Below are 15,785 nucleotides of genomic sequence, written 5' to 3' on the forward strand. Positions count from 1 at the left end.
TCAAATTCTTAACAAAATAATAAATACAAACTTAAAATTACTCATGAGTCTTTTCAAAACATTTAGAACAGAAAGTAATTTCTTACCTTTTTCTTCATCTATTCTGAAGATTCCAACACCAGATCCATTCCTTATTGAGTATCTGATTTCACCATCTCTTCCTGTATCCTCATCATAAGCAGATGCAGTCATTACTGAAGTACCAATGGGAACATCTTCACTTACAAAACTTTTATCCACAAAATTAGGAAAACGTGGTGGGTGCTGATTTTCATTTACATCAACTATTTCAATTTCAACATAACAGGTAGAAGACAATGAAGTGGGTTTTCCTTTATCTTTAGCCCGCACTGTTAGATTATAAATTTGTTTCCTCTCAAAATCCAGTCCTTGCACAATACGGATTGCTCCATTGAGTTTATCTACATCGAAACTTCCATTTCCACCATCCAAAAGGCTGTACCTTACTTGGCTTGCTTGACCTACGTCGGGATCATAGGTTTCTAGCCACATGACAATAGTTCCTTCAGGAAGATCTTCTCGGATTTTCACTCGATAATTTGCAGGAACAAATTTTGGAGGATTGTCATTAACATCTTCCAAAAATACTTTTAATAGAACTGTTGAAGACAACTGTGGTGACTCTTTAGCTTGGTCCCTAGCTTCTATTTTTAAGAAATACACTGCTTGAAGTTCACGATCTAAAAGTCCTGAAACTTTTACAATTCCAGTAACACTGTCAATAGAAAACTTATTTGTATCTGTAAGAAGTGCGTACCTCACTTCACCATTGGTGCCTAAGTCTTTATCTATGGCTTCTATCTGTATTATTTCTGTATTCAGTTCTTTGTTTTCACTTACATCAACAAAATAACTATCCTGTAAAAATTCTGGAGGATTGTCATTGGCATCAACAACTCTGATATTTAAAAGACGCCAGTTGGACTTCTGTGGTATGCCAAGATCATAAACGGTAATGTTCAAAGTGTATTTATCCCTTACTTCTCTGTCAAGAGGAGACAAGATGGTTAGCATTCCTGTTTCCATTCCAACGATAAAACTGCTGTCATTATTACCTCCAGAAATAGAATAGACTAACTTCCCATTGAAACCAGTGTCAAGATCAGTTGCATTCAAAAACATGATGGTAAAATCTACAGGCTGATCTTCTTTTACTTCAATGCTCCTGGGAAGGCCACTTTCAAACTGAGGTGCATGCAAGTTCATTGTATGTGTATCAAAAAAAGTATCCTCTACTTCAACACGACCATGTAGCTTATTTGCTTGCAAGAGTTTTTCTGCCAATATTTTGGCCACACCAGTCTCTTCACATTGTAAGCTCACTGGTTTGCGGCTGGTAACTACAGTAATGTTAATAAATAAGGGTGCTGCAAAATTTTCTCCATCTGTAGCAGTTATTTTCAAACTATGAAAAGATGTTCTTAAACTTAAGCCATCTCCTAGTGATTGTTTCAGGAAAAGAACCCCAGAATTTGGATTCAAACTAAATAAATCTAATTCATTTCCAGATTCTATTTGGTACTGTACTAACTGGAGCTCATCAGCATCAATAGCGGACACAGTAGTTATTTGCTCTCCCACACCAAGTTCCCTGGGAATTGTTCCCTCACAGTTTATTTTCTCAAAGAGAGGAGTATTATCATTCAAATTATTTAAAACTATTGTAACAGGGACTTCAACTTCTCTGCGATAGGGGGTGCCCCAGTCAGATGCTCTAATTCTTAATTTATAAATTCTTGGCATCAATTCATAATCCATAGTTTCAGAGGTGGTAACCACACCAGTGAAGTGGTTTATCTCAAAAGGAACAGGGTTTATATTTGCAATGCTATATGTGACATAGCCATTTTCACCTTCATCAGGATCGTTTGCACTCACACTCATAACACTTGTCCCTATAGGGACATTCTCATTAAAAGAAGCTTTATACGATGTCTTAGTAAATTCTGGAGGATGAGTATTCACATTTATAACCTTAATGAATACTTTTGTAGATGCTTTTTTATCGCTTGTCATTATGTCAAATTCAAAATGAGCTGCATGTTCAGCTTTTATGGCATCTAGAATAGTAATAAGGCCAGTGTGAGGATTCAAACTGAACTGAGCTTTGCTTGGTGCATTTGCAAACAAATATTTTATGTAGGGAGAAGTAGGCAATGCTTTTACCATAACCACAGGTGTGTTCGGTGGAGCAAATTCACTTATTTCAGCTCTATAAACTACTCTTTCAAACTGTGCTTCTCCAGACCTAAACTGGGGAGAAGGCAGATGAATTGCTTTCACAGAGGAAAACTTTGGAGGGTTTCCTTTATCTTTAGCCTGCAGTGTAAGATTAAAACCAAAGGGTTGGCTCTCCCAATCAACACTGCCGATTGCTTTGATTTTATATTCTTTTCCTCCTGGGACGGTTCTTACAGCTTTGAACTGCTGAAGTGGATCACCTGCTACAATACTTAGAGATGCTACCTCTCCATTTAAACCATAATCTTTGTCCTCCACAGTTATAATTGCATATGCTGGATCCTTATCCAGCTCTGAAGGAGTCAAAGCAAGGGCTGTTATGACTGGTGCATGTTCGTTAGCTTGTTCTACATGAATTGTCAATTTCGCCATGCTACTAATCCCACTGCTGCCGTACAATTTCATACCACGATCCACGGCAAGGATTTCCAACTCATAAACTTTTGTTTCTGAATAGTCAAGTCTGCCAGTCAGAATGACCACCCCACTTGTTGGATGAATTGCAAACATGTCTGTCCTCTCCTTAAAACTGTAATAAAACTCTCCATTGGTTCCAATATCTGCATCGGTTGCACTGACTTTGGCAATACTGGTCCTTATTGCTGTATTTTCTGATAACGAAACACTGTAAGAAGTTGGAGAAAATAAAGGCCTTAAGTCATTTGTATCCAATACTTGCACTCTGACGTTTGTGAGAGCTTCTGCATTTGTATTTTTCTCTATTGCTTTTATAGTTAATATGTAATTGTCTTTTACTTCTCTGTTAAGTATAGCAGTATTCCCTCCCTTGGTCCGAATTCGTAAGAAGCAAAAATCCCCCAAAACGTATTCTTCAGCTTTAAACAAGTTCTCACTATCCCCAGAAATAATTTTGTATTTTATATCCCACAGGGAGCTAGTAATGTAAATGCCCATTTTTATTGGATGCCCAACATAAGTCTTAGCTGCAGAGTTTTCATATACTGTGGCATTGTAATGAACTTGTGTGAATTGCATTGGCAGTGCATGATATTGTGTCAGGGTTCCTTCACATTGTTCAAAATCCTGCACAAGCAGCAGTAGGGACAACAACAGCAACATGGTCAAATGGCTCTTCATAGAAGCAATCACCAAAAATCTGAAAAAAAAAGCACAAGAATAGAAATCAATGTATTTGAACATGTTCCTTTAAGAAAAAAAATTCCATATTAGTGATACCCAAGAGTCCCTTGGTTTGGGCTAGCTTTGGAGATCCACAAAGCCTCAAGCCTCTACCAGTCTTAAGGGCCAGGTTCTTAGCTTGCATTTAAAAATGGGTATAAATCAGAATACAGGATAACATTCATAAGCATTAATCTTACATCACTGAATTTCAAGATCCTTCATATAAATTCAAGGGCCTATTTGAAATTGACAAGTTACTGAAGAATAATTAGTTTTTTTCTTCTGCATCATTTCATAGCCATTTCCTATCAACTTTATTTCTTCCCCGAAAGAAGAAAAAGACAAAATTCTCATGAGCAGGATGTCAGTTTCTTGTACTTTAAGGGCCACTCAGATATGTACCAGAGTCCTTTCTTTCACTATGCAATCTGCCCTCAGATTCCCTTGTTTTCCAAACTGACATTAAATCTCTAGGGAAGATATAAGAGAAATGTTCCCAGGGATTTTTTTTCATTGTTGGGAAATGAAGTTTAACAAAAACATAACTGGGAGAGAAGACGGACACTAGCATTCTGTGACAGTGCCCAGTAATAAATTCTAAAGCATTCTGAGAGTAAGACATAAACAACAAATGCCTCTTTTATTAATAAAATTTTCAGGAATCTGGAAGAGAGTTTTCAATCTGGCATTTATAGAGATAATTCACACTGTCTTGAGCTTCTAATACATAAGAGACTAATAAAGCTGTGAAATTGATTTCTTCAGAAGAGGAAGACTATGATTTCCTCACTATAATGAATTTCTAAAGTGATCATATTGTTTGTGTCATTAATACCAACGTATATGCCTAATATATACTTTTTCATATTTTATTGATGAGAATGAATGATTCTACACTCAAGCAATGCAGGTTGTAAGCACTCAAGCAATGTCTCACTTAAGAGACAAAACACAAATGTTAAAATAAATGTCTTGTTCTTGACCCTAATCTTGGTATTAACTAATATATAAAGGATTGAACCTTACCCCAAACTGCAGTTAACAAAACCAAACATTTTATGTTTGCTGAAGCTCAGACAGAGAACTTACTTTTCATTCTTTCAGGCATGAATAAAATAGGAATTAATAGAAGGACAGAAAAATAATCTCCACTGCATTCCTAGCCATAACAGCTTTAAGTGAAGATTAGTTTTTAATTAGACTACCATCCCAAGAAGAAATTCTATCCTTTAAGAATACTGTAAAAACAATTAGAGTTTTACACAGTGACTCTATTCTATGAACAAATGCAATTTCTGCTCTATTCAACTTAGATAGTTCAAATATTTTTAATGATGCTTTTAGAATGCAGGTGGTTTGCCTTAAACTTTACTTTTTTTCAAATATACTACTTTTTGTTGCATACTCTCAGGTAATACATGATACAAAAAGAACCTTGAGTTTCTGAAATTGCATGTACTCTCAAGTACGTTCAGATCTTAAGATTTGCTTTGCATCATCTGGAAAATGGATAACAGATAATGAGTTCTCACCTTTGATCCACAGAATATATGATAACCCATATGTGATTTCAGGCAACACTGTTTTGCAACCAAAACCTTATGGAGCAATCTCAAAAATTGCAAACAGTTTTCTAAACCATAAACAATTCCTTCAATTATCTCTAACTACACAATATGACATGCTGTCCCACAAAGTGAGTAAGAGGCACTATATTGCAATTTTTCACAAATATAGATATTATTTTATGACCTAAAATCTCCTAGCACATCCCCTAGTACTTTAAAAACCCAGCTAATTCAATTCTGAAAATTTCTATTTATTAACAAATGGCGAGCAATCCAACATGGTGCAAAACAAAGCATCAGCTTTAAGCTTAGGTTTTACTTCTACCAAAGGGCCATAATAAAAGACCAACATTTGACACTTTCCTTTTGTTAACAAATGATTAGCCACTAAATCCATTTGGTGAGCTGAATAGCATTACAGTGATCACTTGAAATGATACTTAGTCTGGAACCAGAAAAAAGGCTGTCCAATCTCATTTCTCCTAGGCATATATATAAATTTGTTCACTTTCTCTGAGATCTTCATAAAAAATGTTATGTTTAACAACATATAGGTAAACATTTATATGCAAAATTAGATTGTAGATAATCTAACATATTAATTATTTAAAGAGCTATGGCTAAAAGATAACAGAGCCAAAAACAGTAACCACCATTAATCATTAAAAGAATCAGGAGCTAATCAACTGGAGAGGAACAAAGCTTATCAACCACGACTGGGATCAGCAACTCTATTGCTTCCACTGCTAAGTGAGACATCAGGTGACTGCAACATGCAGTTCTGGCTCCACATTCTCCATTAAGTCTGCTTGTCAGAAGCAAGTTTGTGAAACTCACAAATAGTGATCACATGGCCATGGAATGCTGCTATGGTCGTAAATGCATGCTTATTGCAAAGCACCCAAATGGTGATGTAGCCAAGAAGAGAGGACTGGTCACAAAGCTGTTTTTCCCCTCCATTTACCCTCCATTATTTCAAATGGTTACTAAACAAGGTGTGAGGATTACATGTATACTGAGAAGTGTTTTCCCAATAACGTTTCCCTTCTGCCCAGTTACCAAACTACCAAAATGTCTCAGTCCATTCTAATTCTGAACGCTGAATGCTTTTAACTTTATGGATGTGTTCTTCATTGGGAATAATTAACAGTGGATGTCAATATGATTTGTCCATTGAGGAACATCTTGAAGGCTAAATGCCTATTTACGTTTTTACTTATTTTAGCAACTAAGTAACTACATAAATTTCTATATTAATGTTAGCTATAATACAATACTATATAACAGCAAAATCTGCAACGAATAAAAGGATGCAAAAATATCTGTAGGAGAAGAGCAGGCAGAGCTGAGGGAGGAGTTAAGAATGTCATAACTTAGAATAGTTATGCTGTACAAATGATACAAGTCCAAACCCTCTTGAATTGACTATGTTAATGTCATGTGCAAAGAATCAGGAACATACATTAAATTGCAATTCAAAAGATTTATTACTCAAACTATACACAAGAATCTAGTCAAATTAAGTTCAATATTAAATTGGCACCAGATGAGGGTTAACAGAATTCAAGAGGGCTTGTACATGAACTATTTGTGACAATGTAACCATTCTAAGCTGATGGATGCTTAACTCCATCCCCCAGTTCTGCCTGCTCTTCTCCTACAATATCATCTACAAAACAATATAAATATTCAACAAATCAAAAACCTGTTTTGCACAAACTGCATGATCTTGAGCAATGCTAAAGACCTATACACACTTTTTCTATGCACAGCCAAGGGTTTACATTCATTTTACATGAAACTTGACTAGATGGTAACAGAGAGAATGTAGCTTTAAGCAAATTCTAATTATTGAAATAAATCAGAAAAACAAAGATCCATTCATATACCTTTCCTGGGTTTTTGCTGAATGAATAAATTCTGGCAATACTTAACTAAACAGGTTAAAATGTTTAGTTCAAAAATATTACTAGATTAAATCTTTTAAAGAAATTTTAAACATAGTATGAAGAGTTGCTTGCTTAAGTTAACTGGCAACTGAATACTTAATTTTTTCTATTACAGAGCTAATACTTGGTACTCCTTTAAAAAAATTAAGGCTCGAGTTTAAAACCATTTTTCTCTTTGTCTTTAAAAGCAAAGGTCATTGTAATAAGGGTTATTCCTTAAAAATGAGAAAATATTTATTTATTAAATTTATATGTTGTTCATCTCACCCTGCAAAGTGACTTTGGGCAGCTCACAATTAAAATCATAAAAATATCAAAACATTAAATATAGATACAAGAAGGCAAGATTGATAAGGTGGCTGCATCTCTTCTGTAAGTCTACCAGTTTCCTTCAACACAGAGCTCCCTCAGGCCAACTGGAAAGCCAGGTTTTAATGTGCTATTCTGGAAAGCTAAAAGGGTCGGGACAGACCTCACCTCAGGTAGCAAAATATTCCAAAGGGTGGGGACCACAGCAGAAAAGACTCTCCTGCTAGTCAAAACTTTTTACCAGTGGGACACACAGAGTACCCTTTAACCAGATCAAGTAAGATAAGCCAAGGCAGTTCCTCAGATAACCTGGTCCCATACCACAAAATACTCTATGCAAAATATACAATAATACAAAATAAAATTTAAAAATACAATAGAAGAGTATTGCTGGTTATGGTAGAGAATAGGTACAGATTGAAAAAGCATTTTTAAAAGAAGTTCTGGTTATGGTAGAGAATAGGTACAGATTGAAAAAGCATTTTTAAAAGAAGTTCTCAATCCAAAATCCTCTGAAACAAACTTTTTGCCATATAATGATTGCCCCTTAATCACTACAATAATCTTTCCTTGGTTTCATTGTGGAAAGAATTGTTAGACAGTATTAGTCTGTATATTTCATACAGGCACAACTGCATATTTAGCCCCCAGTTACCAATAGCCAAATCATGTTGGATAGTATCTGCTCAATTCTAAAATTTCTCAGTTCTTTTATCTTTAGTTTATCAGATTACTACTCAGGACTATATGAAAATAAGTCATTTGCTTATCAAATCTACACATCATAGTAAACTATAATACAGGTTGTTTAGTATGTTATGTAAGTCCAACTAATTCATACTGAAACATTGACTTTTGTCTTAGAATCAGACAATGTATCAGACAATTCACTTGCGTTTTATTGAAAAACTACAATTACACAAACTACAATTTGGATCTGGTCACCATGTTCAATGGACCTAATCTTTGGTTTTGCTTTCTTCAACCTGCTATTTACTATTCTATCACCCTCATTCATAACAATCAATAATAGGATTAGTAATATAACTAATTAGAAGAAATAAGATTGGTGCCTAAGAGAAACACATTTATGATAGCATCCTATTAACAACCAGTATAAGTTAGGTTAATATACAATACTTTGTTACAGTTTTTGAGGCAGGCAAATCTTAGTGTCTTACTAGCTGAGAATTCTCCTGTCTAGCATATGAAAAAAAAATCATTCTAAAATAACATAAATGATACATATGTCACTTACAAAAAATACAAAATAGAATTGAAAAATAAATAAAATGTAGACTCATATTCAGGATCAACAAGTAATAAACTAAAATGGGATTGACTTTGAAAATGGGAAGATGACTTGTATTTTGTTGCAAGCTTCTCAGATTGTTAAGGTCATCATACAAAACACAAAAATTGAAGAAAGTAAACTATCCAATTTTCAAGACCTTCCTTTCTGAATATTCTAAGTTATATCCTTTCAAGGAATGTGAAGGTCAAACTGTGGTGGACTCTGTCAACAAGCCAGAAAAGAAACAGAAAGATCAAGGATGAAGTCTCCCCAAAGTTAAGCACACTGAAGGCCTACTGAAATTCTAGAGGAATTTGCCAAGGCAATGTTATTCCATAAAAACTTTTTTAAAATTAATGCAAGATTGTGATATGTGAACAAACACAAGGCTATGCAGTGAACTGGATCCAAATAGGAAAAACATTTAGAAGTTGGTGGGGTGCGTACACTGCATCTACTGGTAACTTCCTTAAAGAATTGCATTCCTTCCTAGACTCATACAGTAAGACACACTGGATTAAGGGAAATCAATTTAATATGCATGTCCAATCAGTCTCCAAATCACTTTCTCCTCTTAAAATTCAGATTGCTGCATTTCCTAGTATATCTATTTAGGCATGTTTGCATATATGGCAGATGTAATATAGAACCTGTTACTGTTTAACTAAACAGAAATTACTTTTGAATAGATATGGATAGGATTTAAGCAAGCTTAAGTGTTGCTTGAAATAAGTGGGACTTTGCTATGAATGGATTATATTGAATTATAGACTATATCCTAAATATTATATTTTTTTAAAATAGACAAGAAATGGCAAGGATAAACTACTTCTGGATTCCTGCCATGATATAGATATCTCCATGAAGTCACCAAGAGTCAAATTTGATTTAAAGGAGACTATATTTAATGAAGTGCTTACACTTGGACCAAGGAGAACCAAGTTTAACCAACCATCATCTCTCAAACCAATTTATCTCATAGATTTATGTGGTGGGACAAAATTAGAAATCCTCATGTATGCCATCTCAAGCTTTCAAGAGAAAAAGTGGAATATAATTGCAATAAACAAATCTTGGCATTTAAAATGGTTGTTTCAGATTATAAAGTTTATAATCTTCCACTACATGATGCCAAGAATTCTGCATGCCTTCCTTTTGAGACATATTAATCACCCTTTGCTCTTCAAAACAAACTCTGGCAAGCATAACAAGAGAAATCACAGCCTCAATCCATAGTTAACAGCTCCTTCCTTTCCAAGCCCACTAATAAGAAAAGATAATTACTGCCTACTTCCTTCAATTTTTCTCCAGCACTTTAGTTAGGTCACAACAACTGGTTTCTGATCCAATTAGGAAAGACAGGCCGACCTTGATAAAAAATAATGAACTTAGACCAAGGGGAAAATAATAAAAGACTAGCAGGGATTTTAGAAGTGGATAAAACTTAAAGAACTCTGAAACCAAGTAAGGGAATTGTGTTGGGAAGGAGAGACAGAGTAGAAAATATCTTAAAAGGCTTTGTCTCACTTTAAGAACTACCTTTCTTAAAAGATTTGATTTAGCAACTACTCTTGAAAGAAAAGGGAGTTCTCACCCCCCCCCGCCCCGGTTCTAAGTCTCTTTCATTCCCAACGTGGCTTGCCCTGCCCTACTCAGCTAATGGTAGCAGCAGGACAAAAGCTCCCGGGCAGGCTGCAGTCCCTTGTGTCTCACTTGCTATTCTATTCACGTCCTGACCCCCCCCCCGAAAAGGGGGGGCTCTCTGCCACCCATCCAAATGCAAATGGGGCGGCCGGGCAGAAAAACTCCTAACTTTGCAGAAAGCACTAACTTTCCCACCTCCCCTTGTGCGGTAGCCACGACGCCTCTTTCTCCGTTAGCTCCTTTGCACTCCCGCTTTCCTGGCTGCTTCTGCTCCTCTATAAGCCCCCTCTCCTCGTGCGGGAAAGGCACCGCGGGCATTCCGATCCCGAACTTTCTTCTACTGTTTTCCGCCAGGTCACCGCGAGTCCCCATCCTCCTCCGTTTCTCACCTCTAAGGTTTCCCCGCAAAAGGCGGAGGCGTCGTGGGAGATGGTTTCCACCGAGGAAAAGCGCCAGCCTGCCCTCTCGCATGGTGCTCGGTCCGGGTCCCTAGTCTGCCTTTCTTCCTCTCCTCACTGCCTGCAGCGGCGCCTCCTTTGCTCCTGCTGCCGCGCGTCGCGTCGCGACACGCTCCGGTCCCCGGATTCCTCCGCCAAAGCAGGGGCAGCCGCCACAAACCGCGTCCGGAACTAATTTCTCTGGCATGAAAAGTTAAACCACTCTTCAGCGACTGCACGGCTCGCAACCATCTGGCTCCGGAGTGATTATAACCCTGCAGATCAAACGCGCCACTACCATTCTCCTTCTTCACCCCCTTTTCCCTTAGAGGGCAGAGCGCCTGTAGCAGAGCAACAGTTGTGATCACACGAACCGTGTGTGTGTGTGTGTGTGTGTGTGTGTGTGTGTGTGTGTGTGTGTTGAAAGGGCTTATGGCTAAGGAGGTAAGTGTGTAGGGTCAGGGCCTGTTTACTCAGGAGGAAGTCTCGCCGGGTTCATTAGCTGCCTGCAGCAGTCTTAAGTTTGACCAAATCTGTTTACTCGGAAGTAAAGCTAGGTGGAGCTTCCTTTAAAGCGAGCAAACATTATTTTTTTTTTTAATCTGGACGGGAGTAAGCCTTCCTGAATTCACATGCACACAGTTGATCTTTAGGATAAATCCAGCTAAATCTTTTTAAGAACCTTTAAATATATTTAATGCTCCTTTGCAACTACTTTTAAGGTAATGTTTGCCTCTAGCTGTATGTTAATCTTTTCTTTGAACCCTCGAAGATTTGGCTTTAATCCATCATTGGGTTAATGTCCTAAAGCAAGGAAATGTGAACAAGGCATCTTTTCCTTTTTTCTTTTTGTAAGAACTAAAGCCTCAGATCTCAGAGTTTCTAGTTTCCACCCGCCCGGATTTCGGCCGAGCATGATAGTGTTCTGCTCCGAGTCCGTCTCCTAGCACTTCCATGCCTGTAATTGCTTTATACGCTGCACATTCTGTTACAAGCCCTTAAAAGGAAGACTCCACGAACCAAAACTCGCCTCCTTTGGCACTTTAATACTCTACCGCCCCAAACCTTCAGCAACACCGACCGCGACAGCGCAGGGCATATCAACCTGCAGTTGCGCTCACAGCTGGGGATTCGCTAACCTTTCAATCTTGCAGAACCCGAACGCACCTCAACGCCCTTCCTGCGGATTCCGCAAAGTATCATATCCCAACCCGAAATTAAAGACAGAAAAGGGCAACTACGCCAACTTGGGAGGCCAAGCAGTTCTAAAAACAGTCGCGTATTTGAATTAAAGACAAACTTACACGATTTAAACTAAGGAATGCACACGCGAATACCTCTTCCCCCGCAACAGTTTGGACCCCAATAACCTTCAGAACACAGCGCAAGCCAACTTGCCTTCCTACTAAAGGTGATCCCCTAGGAGTACCCATGTTTACTCATGTCTAAAGCACTGGCTGCAAGCAGGCTTATTCCTAGTTACATGTAAAACGGATGCTGCCTGAATCAGATCATCTCCCTGGATTCAGGCGCCTCCACGCGATTTGACGGTTGATCCTAAACAGGGTTGATCCTAAACAGGCGTACACTGCCCGAGGCTTCAATATCGTTCTAACCGGCGGTCGAATGCTCTCTCTGTTAAGCAATACCGCTTAAATTCTTGAATTATTAATTGCAGCGCGTTCCCGAGCAACGTTAAGGTTACTGGAGCCAACTCGGCAAAGGACCGCCCTGTCGGTAACTTTTCTGGAGTGCCCGCAGCCTCTATTGCCCAACAAAAGATTACTATACCATAACCACCTCTGCCCGCTTCTAAGAGGAAATAAAAGGGGGAGACGGTGTCTTACTTAGGGAATTTCAAAGCCGAGTTACTTACTTTTAAGAGTAGGAATTTCCACACACACCAGATGCATTGCTGGATTATTTTTGAGAGACTGAGCTCTGGAAGGGATTCTCCAATAGAAACTGGGAGGGGGAGTTTGTCTTGGAGGAGGGGGAAAATGGGAGGGTTTTCATATTCCATTTCGGAGCTTTGATTTAAAATGTAACCCGATACCAGCAACCCACCTCTTAATTTCAGGAACCCTTCGAACAATATATAGAAAGGAAAGCGACTTTTCTCCCCTAGCCCATTGATAAAAGAGGCAAGGCTTTCTCTGATGAATGAATTTTTAAAAAACTGCCATGTCATGAACGGGTAGTTTGAAATCCTTTGAAGAGCTCAATAAAACCTGGAGTTCACCTGACTATCAGCAGTTTACAGAGTACAGAAGGTGGAGAACAGCACCTGCCTTCTGCAAACAGGCATTGGCGAATGGGTGGCAGAGAAGCAGAGCCAGGCCTCAGATGCAGAACGCCCACCACAGCAACTTTAGGCTTCTACTCAGGGGTAAATCCTTTCGTGGTTAATGGGGCTTACTCCTACAGTAAGATGCTTAGGTTTCCAGCCATAAGTCTGCCCGTACTTACCGAGAAGTACCCTCCAGTTGGCTTTGCTGTGCAATCCTACCCATCCTACTTATAAGAAAATTGATACTTGGCTCTGGTTTCCATTAGACCACTTTTGTCAGATTGAATTTCATCTCAACGCACAGAAATTGTTGGGCGCGCCTGTTTGGGCTACATCCTTGTAAACGACACACGGCCACCGTCTCCTGCAGCCGAGTCACCATCCCGCTGGTGTCTGCAGGGGAGTAATGCTTCGTAGACCTGGATGGACCTACTTCCGGGTGGGACGCTGAGTCGGTGGGAGCTGTTTCAGGTCGCTGTGATTACAAATCACTTGAACAACCCAGCGCGTACCGGCTCAAGTGGTCTGAGGATCACAGGGGCAGCTTGGGTCCCTTCATGTTGGGGGGGGGGGAGCAGCAGGTGATACATAAATCGATTTTTGCTCCACGTTGGTCTTTGTTGGGGATAGAAGCGTTTTTTTAAGCAACCCGAGTGTGAATACAACAGTGCGACACGTTTAACCGAGCATCTCTCCTCCCCAGGGCTGTTTCAGAAACAGGTTACAACTAGGAGGCGGTAAAAAAAAAAAAAATCGCTGTGGGACGAGACTTAAAGAGGCATCCCCGAGGAAGAGACCGCAGCGGGCTTAGTAAGTTCCGGTTTCGAACCTTGCGACCCACCCTCCGAAATTTAATTGCCTGGAAGGAAGGAATCGCCTTTTTCCTTACTAAAACCTTCCTCAAAAAAAGGAGGGGCTAAAAATAAAGCAGATTCTTCAAGGTGGGCCACGGGGGCTGAATCGCTGTGATCACTCCCTCCTCACACCTTCTCATTCATTCTTCACACGCCCCGTGACTGACAAGAGGTCGTGAAACGAGACGCCAAAGCTCGCCCTCGAGGCTCACTACTGGAGAAAGCCGGAAGGCGCTCCAAAAGGACAACAATAGACGGTTGATGGGGGGAGAGGAGAGCTCATCTCTTTGCTCTCAGCTCTCTCCTCGTGGCTCCGGATAACGCTGAACTTGACTGACTGGTTGCCGGCCCAGGCAGCCAGAGAAAAGGAGACAGGAACTCGGCTCTATCCCGTTTTGGTAGCTAGAGGGCGCTGCGCCATAATGCTTCCTCGTGGATCGCCTACTTGTTTCTCCTTCCCAAAGGCACTGTTCCTAAAACAAGTTGCACTCGACCATATACATAAAAGCTAGGAGCACCCTTTTTCGACCAGGTTCCTTAAACAACGATCTGAAAGAGGCAGACTGCAACTAGGATCACTGGTTTTTGCAAAAAAAAAAAAAGTGGGGAATGGGTGGGGAGTTTTTGCTAGAGGTCACACAGATAGAAACTAAAGGAGGTTAAGAGAGAGGCCACGCAAAGGGCCGGTGCCCCCCGAAGTGTCCGTCCATTCGTCTATCCAACACTCCCTCTTGCTGGTGAAGCAACGCAGGGCTTTCGAAACGCAACTGGAAGGGCTGGGAAGGAGAGGATGAAAGGAAGGACTCACCAACCAGGCCAGCTGGGTGCAACCTCGCTTTTCTTGCTTACATCTAGATTCCTTTTGCTTCAGTCCATTCCAACAGACCCGGGTTCAAAGGACTCGCATAAACCAAAGACCAACTTGGCTCCGTCTCTTCCAGCGCCCGAGAGATCGCCCGCTTCGCTCCATCTCCAGGTGGCTGCCTGCCGGGTTGAACCCATCCGGTTCAAAAGGAGAGGGGGGAAAAAAACCCCAGCAAGTTGAGAGGGGCGGGACAAGATCCAAGTTTTTCAAGACATGTCCAGGCAAAGCGCGCGGCTGTTGAGTTTCAGCGCCGGGAGAGCGAAGGCTGCAAGTCGGTCCCTTCCCCGCCTGCTTGGAACTCGCCGGCTGGAGCGCCGCCCACTCCCGCTTCCAAAGGCTGCTCTGGAGGGGCTACTCCAGCCAGACGCCGGTGGCGGCAATTTGGTGCTTTCTCGCCCGGGCTCCGCCGCCCTCAGCGGAAAGGGCGGCGGCCTGGGTGGGCGAACTCTGCCTTGGCTCTGCTCCGCGAGAGGTGGGGGCGAAGGGCGCCACCCCACCTTCCTTTCCCACTCCTCACTGCCGCGTGGGTAGCCTTGCCTTCGCCGCTGGGGGAAGGGGACGCGTGGCTTGAGCGACAGCGGGCAGGTGAAGAGAGAGGGAAAGCCTAAGTGCTTCTCATCACTGGCGAAAAAGATCGTTTTGCCAAATCCTGAAGCAACGAATATTCTCTCCGACTTTCTCCAAACATCATTGGATCTGTTTGTCACATCGGTGTCATAATCACATCCCGCGGCTCTTGCGTTTAGATGCAGTCACTTACGTACACACACTTTGATTTGCCCAGAAATCCTGGATCCGTCGTACGGATGCTAATCTGCCCACGTTAATCATGTTAGGGCATGATTTCAACATAGGACAAATCCGCTTAGAGGAATTGCAGTAAGAATTCAAGAACCGCAGGAAAGTTGTGAGCAAGAAACAAAAGATCTTTTGTTCTGTGGTTTTTCATCAACCCTTTCAAAGATAAACATTAGAATTATATAATCTTAGATAATGAGTTTCACTTTTGAAAAGAATTGCCAGAAATAGTCAGCAGAAATCCATAGTCTTGGGGCAATTTTTCCTCCCCTCCTTTGCCAAGCCACTGCCAAGCATGATTCTTGAGATGTTTGTGGTATACAGCAGATGACACCAAACATCCTGTGTTTGTTTAGACAGTTCATGCAAAAG

The 15,785-nt window shown here is 40.4% G+C and overlaps 1 protein-coding gene across 6 annotated transcripts in view; it reads right to left on the minus strand.

The window, feature by feature from the left end:
* FAT1 (FAT atypical cadherin 1) overlaps positions 1 to 14,981 on the minus strand; it is a 134,673-nt gene extending 119,692 nt beyond the window's left edge. For 2 of the 6 annotated variants that reach the window (XM_039322836.1, XM_039322835.1), the window contains exons 1-2: positions 13,076 to 13,220; positions 87 to 3,379 (exon numbers count right to left, since the gene is read on the minus strand). In XM_039322836.1, the coding sequence (XP_039178770.1) occupies positions 87 to 3,379; positions 13,076 to 13,119 (3,337 nt within the window). In that variant the 5' untranslated portion in view covers positions 13,120 to 13,220. Of the gene's footprint in view, positions 1 to 86; positions 3,380 to 10,558; positions 10,922 to 12,482; positions 12,528 to 13,075; positions 13,221 to 14,558 lie in introns of those variants that run through there. The other 4 variants (XM_039322838.1, XM_039322841.1, XM_039322839.1 and 1 more) reach the window with 4 other exon arrangements.
* Between the last annotated feature and the right edge of the window lie 804 nt (positions 14,982 to 15,785).

The sequence above is a fragment of the Crotalus tigris genome, unplaced genomic scaffold (assembly GCF_016545835.1).
Source record: "Crotalus tigris isolate CLP2741 ecotype Arizona unplaced genomic scaffold, ASM1654583v1 scf7180000024141.418231, whole genome shotgun sequence".
Taxonomy (NCBI): domain Eukaryota; kingdom Metazoa; phylum Chordata; class Lepidosauria; order Squamata; family Viperidae; genus Crotalus; species Crotalus tigris.